Below are 15,197 nucleotides of genomic sequence, written 5' to 3' on the forward strand. Positions count from 1 at the left end.
TAGAACACGGATATCAGACTATTCAGTCTAACTTAGGAGGCCATCATGATCACCTGAGGAGCTTTATAAAAATACAGTCTTTGGGCCGGGCGCGGTGGCTCAAGCCTGTAATCCCAGCACTTTGGGAGGCCGAGACGGGCGGATCACGAGGTCAGGAGATCGAGACCATCCTGGCTAACACGGTGAAACCCCGTCTCTACTAAAAAATACAAAAAACTAGCCAGGCGAGGTGGCGGGTGCCTGTAGTCCCAGCTACTCGGGAGGCTGAGGCAGGAGAATGGCGTGAACCCAGGAGGTGGAGCTTGCAGTGAGCTGAGATCCAGCCACTGCACTCCAGCCTGGGCGACAGAGCGAGACTCCGTCTCAAAAAAAAAAAAAAAAACAGTCTTCAAGTCTTCAGTCTTTGAACCACCACCATCTTAATGAACCTCAAAGGCTGAAGGAATTGTGCCATTTCCCTCAGGACTGCAGAAGTGGGGAAAAGAGGTTGAGAACCACTGTGTAAACACTTTAAGGGTATAGAATATATATTATTCACCCAGTATGTATTTCAATGCCTAACACTTAAGAAGCACTTAAGAAACATAAGATGAATTAATTAATGATCCACAGATGTGCAAATGAATAGGCAAGCTTAAGAGTAGCTAATTGATGGATGTGAAAAAAATCATCAGTCATATTTGATATTTTAAAAAATCACTCAGGTTATAGAGTTTAAAGAGCATGGCTCTCTGTTTTGAGTGGAATGGGTTTCCTTCACAAAGCCACAGACTAGTCACTTCAAACAGCTACAAGTAAACACCCAGAGTAAAAATAGTTTTAAATACACAATTGGGTGGGGTGTGGCTAGAAAATATTCTGATTCTACAATCTGTTTTGGACAAGACAGGGCTTCTTATGTGACTAACAAAGCAAACAGCAGTCAGATTCCTTGTGCTGAAATAAGTACACTATTTGCAAAAAGGGTTGAATGTCTAAGGCTTATTCAATAAGGACACCGCATTTTCCAAAACTAAAGGGGAGTATAGAACGACAAATACCCACATATATTTACATATCCCTAAAAGAGGACATACAACCTCCCAGTATGGATTTTTTTGTGTCTCTAGTAAGTACTAACTGGAGCCAAGTCTACCATCTGACCATGGAGAACAGCAGAATACCTCAAGCACAGGAATAATCTAATTTTAAAACTTGGAGGAGCTTAGAAACCACCTAGTCCAAACTTTCCATTGTGTTGATAAAAAAACAGACACCCAGAGAGGTTAAAGTAAAAGGCTCTGAAAATTCTTGCAATAGCCACAGATGAACAAATGGTATACATGGGGGCATAGTGCTATGTATTAAGAGCTGAGAATTAGTCTTCTGAACATTCACATGAATGATAATTAACAGGGTATCAGTCTCAATTATAAGCAAATAGGAGTATGTGTGTGCATGTGTGTCACCATATATACACACAAAATACTAAAACATATGTTTTTAATAATTCCTTTCAAAACAAATTCTTCAACCTAGCATTCAAAAGCATCCATAAAGTTACCTCACCTACTTTTTCAAAATTGTGTCCAAATGAACCATAAGCCAGTAGAAGGCAGGTGTTTTCTCACACTTATCTTTTGCAGTCTCCTACAGATGTAGCAGAGTACATATTACAATTACAAAAGCTATTCCATATATAATTTCCAAATGACGAAAGAATGATTATAATATAAACTTTCCTATTCTGTTATTCTGAACTGCTATAAAAAACATATCTTATACGTATCTATGAGTATTATACAGAGACATATATAACAATGTAGATATTTTTAAATATGGCAATCAATAAAAGGCTTAAAAGTGACAGGACAGAGGCAATGGGATGCCTTATCCATTTACATTTCCATAAAGGGCTATACAAGGCTCTGTTTAAAACACAGAAAGTTGCTTGCAGAGGAGGGAAAGGGAAAAGAAAAAGGACAAATCTTTATTTCATTCACTGGTCAAACTTTCAATTATTTCAATTATTGATGAGTCCCGAATTCATACTATTTTAATTCTGTGGAGGTAGAAAAATGACGTGGCTACGCCTGTGTAAGGAATTGTCCTCCTCAACTAGTTCACCTGTATAGTCAATTTGATTTTGATTCAAAATGATGAAATTAAAAAAGATAAAAAATTTGGACTCTCAACTTCCCATCTTTATTAGATTTTTTAGTATCCTAAAAACTTATTTTAAAGGTTTCCTAACATTGTTAAACAGACTCTAACTACTGAAATTAACAACAATAACGTTTACTTCCACCTTTGAGGAAAAAGTATTTGTAATTGGGATAATTCCTAAAGGAAACTGCAAGTTAAGCCAATAATATTTTTTTTAAACTGAAAGCCAAGTTTGAAGATTTTTTTCTCCTGAAATAAACACAGCAATCTTGTGTAAATTAACATAATATGAGATAATCAAATTAAGGGGTTTTTGCAAACTCTACTGCAACTCTAAAGTAAATCCAAATTTAAGCAAGAAAATCTGAAGTCATTTACTGAATATAGTGTAGTATTGTGAATAAGGGATCTAAATCCTTCAGGATAATTATATTGCTAACTCAACTATCAAATTCACTCTACTATTCAAATTTTCCCTGTCTGAAAAATTTGAAATATTTAATATGCTATCATATTTTAAATTTCTCTTATTAACTTCTGAAGGCTTACACTAAAATTCTGATATGCAAAACAGCATATCTACATTTTCAATTAAGAATTGGGGTCAGCTATTTTCACAAAAATTTATGAACATTAACAGACACACTGATAACTTTATGCAATAACTCAATAATTTAGATGACAGTTTAAATCCAGTGCCCACTTCAAGGAATTCTTTATCCACTTTTATGTACTACCAAATACTATATAATATCAACCAAACAACATAAGAATGTGCTTTTCAAAAATAAAAAGGGGGTATCATCATTCTATCATGAACCAGCCTAAACACTAGAGTGCTAACTAATAAAATAAAATCACAGAAAAAGATAGTCTCTGGTTAAAACTATTAATATATATTTAAGACAAAGGGTTTATTTTTCAACAAGAAAACAAGGAAAAGGAGGGCCCAGCCTGATCTTGTGTGCCTGCCCAATAGAACTTTCCACCATAATTAGTGCTTACCACCTTTGAGGGGAGGAGCTTAAGCTCAGGGTAACCTCATGGAGCAAGACAAAAACAGTATAAATACCACTGAGAAGGTCTGGAGAGGCACCTTCTGCACTGCTCACCTGGGCAGAGGAGGCTTCAGAAAGCTGCCAAGGCACCATCTCCAGAAACTCCCAGCACCCAGGTAAGTGAATGCTCACTGGCGGACTTCCGTGTTAACTTGCTTGGAAAGAAACTTCAGTAATTTAAGTACTAGAGTTTTCTCAAGCATTAGAAGTATTAAAGTGATTTTAGAAAACGGGTTTCTACTAAAATGCACTCAGAAAGTTCTTATTGCATCAATCTATAGATAATAGTCCTAATGAAACCAAATTGTAAAAATTTGCCCTAATCTGAATCTCAGCGTATTTTGAAACTATTAGATATTTCATGCTATGTCAGAGATCCTGGATTATTTAATACAGATATCCAATCCTAATTTCTGTTGCTTTAGGTACATCATTTTATTTTTACTTGATTACCTGAGTATAGCTTCCAAAAATAACTAAGACATATATTCACATAACTAAAAAATGATCTCTCATTTATATATGGCATATATAAAAATATATAGGATAGGTTAAAAAAGTAGATAACTGTATAAAGAACTCATCTGTGAAACATGAGAATAACAAAATAGGTTACTAACAATTCTGTATAAAGTTATTCTTTTCTGTTTTTCAGAATCCATCTGAGAATATGCTGCCACAAATACCCCTTTTGCTGCTAGTATCCTTGAACTTGGTTCATGGAGTGTTTTACGCTGAACGATACCAAACACCCACAGGCATAAAAGGCCCACTACCCAACACCAAGACACAGTTCTTCATTCCCTACACCATAAAGAGTAAAGGTAAACTGAATTGTACATTTTGTTCTATTAACAAGTTGGTTGCTGCTTTCTATAATCTTAATAATCTCTTTTACAAAATGCATTTAGCTTCAGTGTTATTTTCAAACTTCTGAATTAGCCCAAATTATTACAACAAAGTGATCTGTGAAAAAAGTAGAATAAGAATATCCAATAATTGTAGTAGAAAGGATATACTTGAAAATATAGTAGAAAGATACACCTACAGAAAATTAAGAACTTTTATGTGTAGAAATCTTTCTCTCAGATGCCGTGTTTGCACAAATAACTGCATGTAATCCAGAAATCTTGATCTAATCAAAATCAATCAAGTTGAAAAATTTTAAGCTAAAAATAACTGTCAATTGTACAAAGAAGATGGCTGGTTTATTTAGCTGAATACTTAAACATTTACTTTCAAAACTAATTCAACTAGCTCACAGACATAAAACTGAGTCTTATCAAAAACCTCTGATGCCCACCCCAACAATGAACAAATGTAATTATGAGAATTGTCAAGCAGGCAAATGAAACTGCAATTCTCATAATTACTTATACATTTTTAATATAGTTTAGTGGTAAAATGCAGAGACTTAACTATAATGCACAAGCTGTGTGACCTGAGGTAAGTTACTTGTCCTCCCACGCCTTAGTTTCCTCATTTGTAAAATAAGGAGCAGCTATCTCAAGGGCTGCTGCGAAGTTTAAATGACTTAATACCTGTAAAGTGCTTTAAGCGTTGCCATTATCTTTACTACTACTTCTGTTACTCCTAGTTTTACTTCTACTACTTTTAGCTACTAATATAGTCTTCAATAAGTTAACTTTCTTCTTGAATCTGCTGCTTATCTGTCCAGCTTTCTTGGTTACTCTTTGAAGAGTACTGAGATAATACATGTAAAGCACTAAGGTTCTCAATGAAGGGCAACTTCTAGGCCTCATATTCACTAATTTTATTTAATAGCAACTGACATGACTGCCTATAAAATATCTACTGAATGATATAAACTAACTGTAGGCTCCAAATTCCCTTTCCATAATATTTTTAATTATATATTTTATATTGTAAACAAAGCTAAGGATATTTGTTATAAACTTTAAATATTATGCTTTTGGGAACAACCATTTTGAGCAAACGAAACTTACAGAATTATCTCTTTAAGAAGAAAGATGGAATTTAAAATATTTCACAAAGGGAAACAATATTTGAAAATAAATGCATAGGTATACAACAGATACTTTTGAATGTCTCAAAATATAAACAAAAATTTTAAAAGTTAAAAGCTAGTAAAGAAAAAATAAAAGACAAAAGGACTTTCTGCTTTACTTGAAGCAACAAACACAATTTGAAACGTTATGACAAATAGCACTGAACTGGATTCAATAGTTTCTATGATCACAAATTCAGACTTTTTAATACCTTAATAAGAGCATAATAAACAGTCTTGAATTAAAAAGAAAATGCACTATTTTAGAAGGTTAAAAATACTTTGATCTTCTCTTAATATACTCCATTATCTTGGCTATTTTTGCAGAACAAATGAAAATATGTTAACAAATGAAAAGTTCAGGAGCTGTATTTAAACTACTAAATCCACCTTAGTCTCTTTTTAGATAGACACTCAACTACATTATCATCCATTGGCAGGCATTAATGCACTGTAACAAACAGAAAAGCCCACAGTCTACACAAGTAAAACATTAAGTTGATAAAAGAAATTCAAAGAGTTACTATATAATTCCTAGGCATACCTATCCAACACAGGTTAAAAAAGAGTTCTGTCAAAACATACTAAATTATGCTGCAGAGGATTCCACAGCTGGTGGGCAGATGCACATGCCACATTCTGACACAACCAATCACGATTTCAGTGTGTGGCATTTAAACAACTTAATAGTAGTAAGCAGTCATTTTACCTTGAGGATTGTGCCACCCTAATCTTGAATGAAGAAAAGTTTTTCAGATGACAACCTAGAAACAGGGGCTGTTCCCCAAGCACTCAATAGAAGTCAAATTCTTTCTTGCACTGAGAAGCTAAGGACCCATTAAGGACAACCTTCCAAGTGACGAAGTTTGCCCTGTCACTGGAGTTCTAGCCTCGGATGATGCCCAATGCACTCATTTCCATTGACTTGTTCCTCCTCTTTAACAGTAAAACAGATTTCCAATCAGACGAAGACAATTATTTTTACTGTGAACATGACCCTTATAATCAGATTTGAAGCAAACCTCAATCTAACATAGTTGGCATTTTAAAAAATGCACAATTTTATTCCTCCAACCCATTAAAAAATTCCCTATTTGCAATATGTCAACATCCACTTATACATAATATAGTCATGTATGTACTCTACAATCAATGAAATATTTAATATATAGAAATCTTTTACATAAATTAATTTTTCTCACAGTCTTTTTCCTGATGTCATTTTCTGAAAATCCATGGGGAAAGCTCTATGTATTTATTAATAAAGTTTTCAAATTGAAATATAACTCTAAGTAGTACAAAAAAAACCTACATCTAAAACAATTATTTTTCTATTTCGGCATATCTGTTTTAATGATTTGCTCTGCATTTATATACACCAAATGTTCTCCAAATCTCAGAAACATCTTTACCCTGTGCTTTCCCCATACTTGTGGGCCAGTAGCATTTTTCACATCACAGGCAGTATGATTTTTAGTTTAAGTTTAGTTTATCAGGTCAAGTGAACTTACAGCTCTATGAAATCAAACAATATATATTTGTATTTAGGTAAGTACTTTAATACTATTTTATGTACTTCACCCATTATGTCTAATTCTCTAGTTCTTTGTTTCAATTTTAAGTCAATAATGGAGAGTATAAGAGTTCACAGTATATTCTGAGGCAAAAGTAAATCAACAAAATCTAACCTGTGTTCAGCAGGGGCATGGCAGATATAAATCAGAATTATTTTGTCTGCCGTTTTTCTACCTTTTCTGTACATGATTTTCCCAAAACAAATGTACTAAATTTACCTCCACTGTATTTATTTTAGAGGAATTCTTCAATCCCAGCTCATTTTCATGAGTCACCGTCATGGAATAAAAGTATCATGGTGGCCATGGTTTTGTGAAACCATCTTCTCCAGCAGAGTTTTTAAAAACAATATAAAACATATAATCTGAAAGCATTTCAGACTGTTGTCTCCATGGAATGAATGATGCTGAAATACCATGCCCCAATTCATATTTCATGCCACTAACCATCCCCTTCTATGGGTGGGTGTGGTGGGTGTGTCTTTTAGGTATAGCAGTAAGAGGAGAGCAAGGTATCCCCGGTCCACCAGGCCCCGCTGGACCCCGAGGGCACCCAGGTCCTTCCGGCCCACCAGGAAAACCAGGCTACGGAAGTCCTGGACTCCAAGGAGAGCCAGGGTTGCCAGGACCACCGGGACCATCAGCTGTAGGGAAGCCAGGTGTGCCCGGACTCCCAGGAAAACCAGGAGAGAGAGGACCACACGGACCAAAAGGAGATACTGGACCAGCTGGCCTACCAGGACCACGGGGCCCACCGGGACCACCTGGAATCCCCGGACCAGCTGGAATTTCTGTGTCAGGAAAACCTGGACAACAGGGACCCACAGGGGCCCCGGGACCCAGGGGCTTTCCTGGAGAAAAGGGTGCACCAGGAGTCTCTGGTATTAATGGACAGAAAGGGGAAATGGGATATGGTGCTCCTGGTCGTCCAGGTGAGAGGGGTCTTCCAGGCCCTCAGGGTCCCACAGGACCACCGGGCCCTCCTGGAGTGGGAAAAAGAGGTGAAAATGGGGTTCCAGGACAGCCAGGCATCAAAGGTGATAGAGGTTTTCCAGGAGAAATGGGACCAACTGGCCCACCAGGTCCCCAAGGCCCTCCTGGGGAACGAGGGCCAGAGTGTATTGGAAAGCCAGGAGCTGCTGGAGCCCCGGGTCAGCCAGGGATTCCAGGACCAAAAGGTCTCCCTGGGGCTCCAGGAATAGCTGGGCCCCCCGGGCCTCCTGGCTTTGGGAAACCAGGCTTGCCAGGTCTGAAGGGACAAAGAGGACCTGCTGGCCTTCCTGGGGGTCCAGGTGCCAAAGGGGAACAAGGGCCAGCAGGTCTTCCTGGGAAGCCAGGTCTGACTGGACCCCCTGGGAATATGGGACCCCAAGGACCAAAAGGCATCCCGGGCAACCATGGTCTCCCAGGCCCTAAAGGTGAGACAGGACCAGCTGGGCCTGCAGGATACCCTGGGGCTAAGGGTGAAAGGGGTTCCCCTGGGTCAGATGGAAAACCAGGGTACCCAGGAGAACCGGGTCTCGATGGTCCTAAGGGTAACCCAGGGTTACCAGGCCCAAAAGGTGACCCTGGAGTTGGAGGACCTCCTGGTCTCCCAGGCCCTGTCGGCCCAGCAGGAGCAAAGGGAATGCCCGGACACAATGGAGAGGCTGGGCCAAGAGGTGCCCCTGGAATACCAGGTACTAGAGGCCCTATTGGGCCACCAGGCATTCCAGGATTCCCTGGGTCTAAAGGGGAGCCAGGAAATCCCGGTCCTCCTGGCCCAGCTGGCATAGCAACTAAGGGCCTCAATGGACCCACTGGGCCACCAGGGCCTCCAGGTCCAAGAGGCCACTCTGGAGAGCCTGGCCTTCCAGGACCCCCCGGGCCTCCAGGCCCACCAGGTCAAGCAGTCATGCCTGAGGGTTTTATCAAGGCAGGCCAAAGGCCCAGTCTTTCTGGGACGCCTCTTGTTAGTGCCAACCAGGGGGTAACAGGAATGCCTGTGTCTGCTTTTACTGTTATTCTCTCCAAAGCTTACCCAGCAATAGGAACTCCCATCCCATTTGATAAGATTTTGTATAACAGGCAACAGCATTATGACCCAAGGACTGGAATCTTTACTTGTAGGATACCAGGAATATACTATTTTTCGTACCACGTGCATGTGAAAGGGACTCATGTTTGGGTAGGCCTGTATAAGAATGGCACCCCTGTAATGTACACCTATGATGAATACACCAAAGGCTACCTGGATCAGGCTTCAGGGAGTGCCATCATCGATCTCACAGAAAATGACCAGGTGTGGCTCCAGCTGCCCAATGCCGAGTCGAATGGCCTATACTCCTCTGAGTATGTCCACTCCTCTTTCTCAGGATTCCTAGTGTCTCCAATGTGAGTACACACCATAGAGCTAATCTAAATCTTGTGCTAGAAAAAGCATTCTCCAACTCTACCCCACCCTATAAAATGCATATGGAGGTAGGCTGAAAAGAATGTAATTTTTATTTTCTGAGACAGATTTGAGCTATCAGACCCACAACCCTTCCCCCTGAAAAGTGAGCAGCAATGTAAAAATGTATGTGAAGCCCCTCATGAATTTCTAGTCAGCAGTCTTAAGGCTCTTTAAGGTTTTCTCCAATATTTATCACCAAAGAAGTCCTGCTATGTTAAAAAACAAGAACAGCAGCAAAAACAAACAAAAAACCATCATTAGAAAAAAAAAACAGAAATAGAGCTCTAAATTATGTGAAACTTGATTTGAGAAACTCGGCATTTCCTCTTTAAAAAAGCCTGTTTCTAACTATGAATAAGAGAACTTCTAGGAAATATCCAGGAGGTATCATATAACTTCGTAGAACTTAAATACTTGAATATTCAAATTTAAAAGACACTGTAACCCCTGAAATATTTCTGATGGTGCATTACTCTGAGGCCTGTATGGCCCCTGTCATCAATATCTATTCAAATATACAGGTGCATATATACTTTTTAACGCTCTTACATAAAAAAGCCCCAAAATATTGTATTGAAGTTCATCTGAATTGCAAGGTGCTTTCATCAATGAATCTTTACAAACTTTTCTATGATTGCAGAGAAGCTTTATATATACCCAGCATAACTCGGAAACAGGTATCTGACCTATTATTATTTATTTAACACAAGTGTGGTTAATTTGATTCCTTTAATTCCTCATTGAATCTTATGTGATACGATTTTCTGGATTTACAGAACATTAGCACATGTACCTTGTACCTCCCATTCAAGTGAAGTTATAATTAACCCTGAGGGTTTCAAAATTCGACTAGAAGTGGAGATATATTATTTATTTATGCTCTGTACTGTATTTTTATATTGCTGTTTAAAACTTTTAAGCTGTGCCTCACTTATTAAAGCACAAAATGTTTTACCTACTCCTTATTTACGACGCAATAAAATAACATCAATAGATTTTTATGCTGAATTAATCTGAAAGCAGCAATTTGCTGTTCTCAACCATTCTTTGAAGGCTTTTCATTGTTCAAAGTTAATAAAAAAGCAGGACAATAAAGTGGTGGGTGGCTTTTACAGTTGTCATGGATATGTCCCTATATTGGGGACGCATCTTTATTCCCACAGACCCAACCACTCAGTGTTGACTGTGAAGAGGTACCCACAAAACCACATGCAATCTGAGTCAGGGTCAAGGGCTGATGACTAGGGATAGAAAAATGACACAATCACCCCAAAGTTGTAATTTTCTCCTGGGAGGGAAAGAAGCAGGTGACAGAGAAATGTGCAGTTTGAACAAACATTCTGCAGTTACTACTTACTGTCTTGACATGTTTTTAGTTATAATATTTAAAACTGTTTTGATGGCTTGAATTATACTTTAAAAAGGCAAGCAATTTTTTATGTCAATCAAAAGGCAACGTTTTTTCCAAGCTGAAAAATACTACTTTTGAGCATCCATCATCCTATTAGTTGAATCAGGACAATGTGGCTCAAGTCACTGAGGTAACATACTCTGAAGGCATCTATTTATTCCTTAGAGAAGCAATCTTGTATAATCCAAGCAAAGTTGTGACTGGAAAGGCAAAACTCTGGGCTCAAGATTGATGACATCTCCGCCCTCATTCTGGATCAGCCAGTTGTGTTCCTTAAGCAACAAGAACAAAATTTCTGCCGGCAGACACTTTGCCCACCTGTCTATAACTACTACACTAATGATTACAAGTCACCAACCCTCATGCCCCAACCAGGAAAAAGCAAAACTGGACTTCGATTCTAGGGAACTCACAGAATGACCCTCGTGGCAGGCATGGTAAAAGAGCGTGTAACAGCATAGCTTGGAATATGGGCAATTATAGCCATGAAATCAGCACAAATAAAAGGATCTCAGAAAATGTAGGCAGAACCAACTTTATAATAATATTTAAGCTCAAATTAAATCCTAAGTGAGATACACAGCAAACTACCTGCTTTCCAACTAATTCACTAGACAAACATAGTTTAACAAACATGTATTAGAAGGCCCCTCTTCACGATACTCACCCTTAAAAGCTGACATTTTATAATTGTGTTGTATAGCGGCAACTATATCCTTCCAAAAATCAAATGTTTTTTGACCATTGTTCTGCTGAAAAACAATTCCAAATGTAACAAATGCAATAATTCAGTTTTTAAGCATAGTGAAAAATGCTGGCAAACAATTACAACGCAGACAGTCCCTGACTTAAGATGGTTAGACTTGTAATTTTTTTATTTTATAATGGTGCAAAAGTGATAAAGATTCAGTAGAAACTTAACTTCAAGTACCCATACAACCACTGTTTTCCACTTTCAGTACAGTATTCAATAAATTACATGAGCTTTTCAATACTTTATTATAAAATAGGCTTTTTTTTTGATGACTTTGCCCAACAGTAGGCCAATGGAAGTGTTGTGAGTATGTTTAAGATAAGCTAGGCTAAGCTACGATGTTCAGTAAGCTAGGTGTATTAAATGGATTTATAGTATTTTTGACTTAACGATGGGTTTATCAGGAAAAAACCCCATCATAAGTTAAGGAGCATCTGTATTACTATATTCTGATAGAAATTTATATTTTAGAAAACATAATAAAGTTATCATTCTTCTAAATGTGATTTTTAAAAAGAAATCTTCAATGAAAATGACTGCTACATATACACACACATATCCCTAAATATTAATATAGCTCATATAGCCCAAATAAAATAAAAATTTCCACTCATTATAAAGCCTAGAAATTATAGAATATTTTTTAAACACAGCAAATTCACAGTGTTATATAACTTCTGGGATATCAGAATGTGTTATATAATGTACTATGGCATCAATGGGACTAAGAAGACTGACATTCTAAAACCCCAAAAGCTAGTTACTTTAGAATTCAGTGCACACTTAACCTGAATTTCAATGTGAAAGAGCTGTAAGTCTCAACAGAAGAGATGAATGAGGTTCCAAATCCAAAATGTAAATTGTTTTCATTAAGATTTTTTTTTAATCAGAAAGCAAATAAACATTACATTAAAATAAACGACCCTATGATCCTTTGCTTCCTTGGAAACATTAACCAGTGACCTATCTAAATAAACACAGACTACTAGACATTTATATCTAATTATACAAACTCCAAAATATTTACAGACTGATAGCTTTGCTTGTAGTAACTACCAAAGGAGAAACTGACTCCATCTTGTGTTAATAAAGAGTTCTATAAACATACCCAAACTATTGATCAATGGAAACTTTCACAACACATAAATGTAATTCTGATTCACAAATAAAGCATGACTGTGCTCTATTATCAAAATGATAATTATTATTATTATTATTTTTGAGACGGAGTCTCACTGTGTCACCCAGGCTGGAGTGCAGTGGTGCGAACTCGGCTCACTGCAACCTCCACCTCCCGGGTTCAAGCAATTCTCCTGCCTCAGCCTCCCTAGTAGCTGGGACCGCAGATGGTGGTCCACCATCCACGCCCAGCTAATTTTTGTATTTTTATTAGAGACGGGGTTTCACAATATTGGCCAGGCTGGTCTTGAACTCCTGACCTCATGATTCACCCTTCTTGGCCTCCCAAAGTGCTGGGATTACAGGTGTGAGCCACTGCACCTGGCCCGGAAAGTAGTTATTTTTAAAAGACATATACATAAAGGAAAGTGATTCTGACATATAAATCTGTTTTATGCTCATAGGTCTTAAGCCCTAAGTATAAACTAGTATAACCAGAGATCTATTTAATCTTGATATACAGTACAAAAGAAAAAATTTATATTCATTAAATGATGTTCAAAATGGTGAATTTTTAAATTTCACCCAATTTTTCTGTTTTTATAGTATTTAGAATGCTTAAAGACATGCTGAATTTTCTTAATCACCTTTAACTTTTTATTTTGCTAATGAAACTATTTATTTTGCTAAAGAAAATGTTTTGTCCAGATGCAAGTTCTGTATTTATTTTCTTTTCCTAAACTTTTGCACCCTCTGCTGGAGAACAGGTTTATTTTTCCTGAGAGAAAAAAAAAAAGGTCACTGCTATTTAATTTTCCAAAAATATTTTAATCAAATTCACCATGTTTTTCTTTCCCAGTCACCTCTGAAACCACAAAGAAGAAACTAAGCAAAATCACAACTCAGAAGCAATATATAATTAGGTCCTCCAATTTATGACTGACTACATATCATAGTTTTAAAAAATGAGTCCCCACTTACTTTTGTTAAATAGTCCACCACCCTGGCACACAGAAGAGCTCCTGGCAGGTCAAAGTAGTTGTCGTAAAAATAATACTTTCCTGAAAAAGAACAAAATTTTAAACTAGAAACAACATAATGCTACATGTATGTGAAATACACATGAATATGGCTGAAGAGACACTAGATTTTGGTTTAATTATCTGAAGAAGCCTCCGTTTCAATTCAAAACAGCACCATTATTGGCTGTCACTGTTTTTTAAGAAAGATTTAAGCTCTGAGGGCACCACAAAGACACGGTATCTTGAAGCATTGTATTTGAAGATATTTTAGTCATCTTAAAGAATATAAAAACTAAAAAGACTATATGCAAAAAATAGAATATGAAAAAGCCATATGATGTCATCTATGTCACCGAATTTCAAAACAATCAATTAACCTAACCCTGGAGTACCATGAAGTGCTCCACACAATTTTAAATCTCCACACAGATTGGTTGGCTGACCCCATCTAGAGTACCGCATTCTATTTTTATGCCATTTAAGACAAATTTCAGTATGATGTGAAAAAAACTGTGGTGATAAGTAGAATATAACCATGCCGTGTGAAGACACAGTGTGCTTATCTTATAAAAACTGTAGAGTGTAGGACAGGGACATTCCAAGATTTCGTGGAAGAGAGGGATTTGGTTTATTCTGTATGACCGCAGGGTAGAATTACATTTGAGCCCTTCTCTGGCACATATGACTTTTGGATCTGCTGTCCCTGAACAGACACTTTTGATGACCCATGTCACATTCCCCTGGCCCACGTCTGATTTCAAGCACCCCTATGCTAACAGCACCATCCCACCTTGGCACAACTGTGTCATTCTCTTTCTCCCAAAGGCTCTGGAGCCCATGTGGCCAATTTCACACTTGGAACAGGTTCAGAAACCAGTAAATGAATGATGCCCTGCTTCCTGTTCCATGGACAGACAACTTTGGGAGGTATCCTCTGCACTTCTCCTTGGAAGTCCCAGTGGAGTCCAGCAACCATTGTTCCTTTTATGTCCTACCCTCTCATTCTTTCACTCCTGACTACTGGGATCAAGAATAACCACTCTGCTTTTGAGGGAACCCAACCTCACAGAGTTCCCTAGAGAATACCTGACACAAAGAAGAATTAAACAAAACCAACAGATAAAGCCAGATTTTACATTAATAATAAGGTGCTTGAGTACATCATTATAATCGCCTGATTTTGATTCCCCCCATCCTCTCATTTGTAAGCTATGTATATGAGGTTATGGAACACACTTGTCTTGTTCTTTAGTGTTGACTAGGCATAGTGTTCAGCATATTCTAAGCACTCAATAGATGTTTGCTGAATGAATGAATGAATGAATGAATGAATGAATGGATAATCCAATAATCAAACAGATTACTTTGGAATGCAGAAGTATTATAAGGAAATTAGAAGAAAACCATATGCAGAAGGCAGGGTTCTGTTCCTCTGAATATTATTTTGTGCCTCTTACTTCTTCCTGTAAATTTATTTTAAAATGTATAAAAAAAAACCAAAGTTTTCTTTTTGTTAATTCACAAAATGGCTGTGCCAGTTTGTGTCCATTCCCTCAGTTAAAAATATTTTGGTTGATACAGTCTTCCTGTTTTTCACTCTTTCACAGTTTATATTGTTAGGGGAACCTCTTTTTAATTCCTAAGAAAGGTT

The 15,197-nt window shown here is 37.5% G+C and overlaps 2 protein-coding genes across 4 annotated transcripts in view; one reads left to right on the plus strand and one right to left on the minus strand.

Moving 5' to 3' along the window:
• The window catches only part of COL10A1 (collagen type X alpha 1 chain), a 41,449-nt gene extending 31,097 nt beyond the window's left edge, over positions 1–10,352 (plus strand). The window contains exons 1-3 of one of the 2 annotated variants that reach the window (XM_023219031.2): positions 3,246–3,319; positions 3,859–4,027; positions 7,295–10,352. In XM_023219031.2, the coding sequence (XP_023074799.1) occupies positions 3,874–4,027; positions 7,295–9,183 (2,043 nt within the window). In that variant the 5' untranslated portion in view covers positions 3,246–3,319; positions 3,859–3,873 and the 3' untranslated portion in view covers positions 9,184–10,352. Of the gene's footprint in view, positions 1–3,245; positions 3,320–3,858; positions 4,028–7,294 lie in introns of those variants that run through there. The other variant, XM_031935535.1, reaches the window with a different exon arrangement.
• The window catches only part of NT5DC1 (5'-nucleotidase domain containing 1), a 151,949-nt gene that overhangs the window by 123,659 nt on the left and 13,093 nt on the right, over positions 1–15,197 (minus strand). Inside the window, exons 5-6 of one of the 2 annotated variants that reach the window (XM_023219034.3) lie at positions 13,506–13,585; positions 11,319–11,400 (exon numbers count right to left, since the gene is read on the minus strand). In XM_023219034.3, coding sequence (XP_023074802.1) covers positions 11,319–11,400; positions 13,506–13,585 — 162 coding nt within the window. Of the gene's footprint in view, positions 1–11,318; positions 11,404–13,505; positions 13,586–15,197 lie in introns of both variants that reach the window. The other variant, XM_023219033.2, reaches the window with a different exon arrangement.

Source organism: Piliocolobus tephrosceles, chromosome 5 (assembly GCF_002776525.5).
Source record: "Piliocolobus tephrosceles isolate RC106 chromosome 5, ASM277652v3, whole genome shotgun sequence".
Taxonomy (NCBI): Eukaryota; Metazoa; Chordata; class Mammalia; order Primates; family Cercopithecidae; genus Piliocolobus; species Piliocolobus tephrosceles.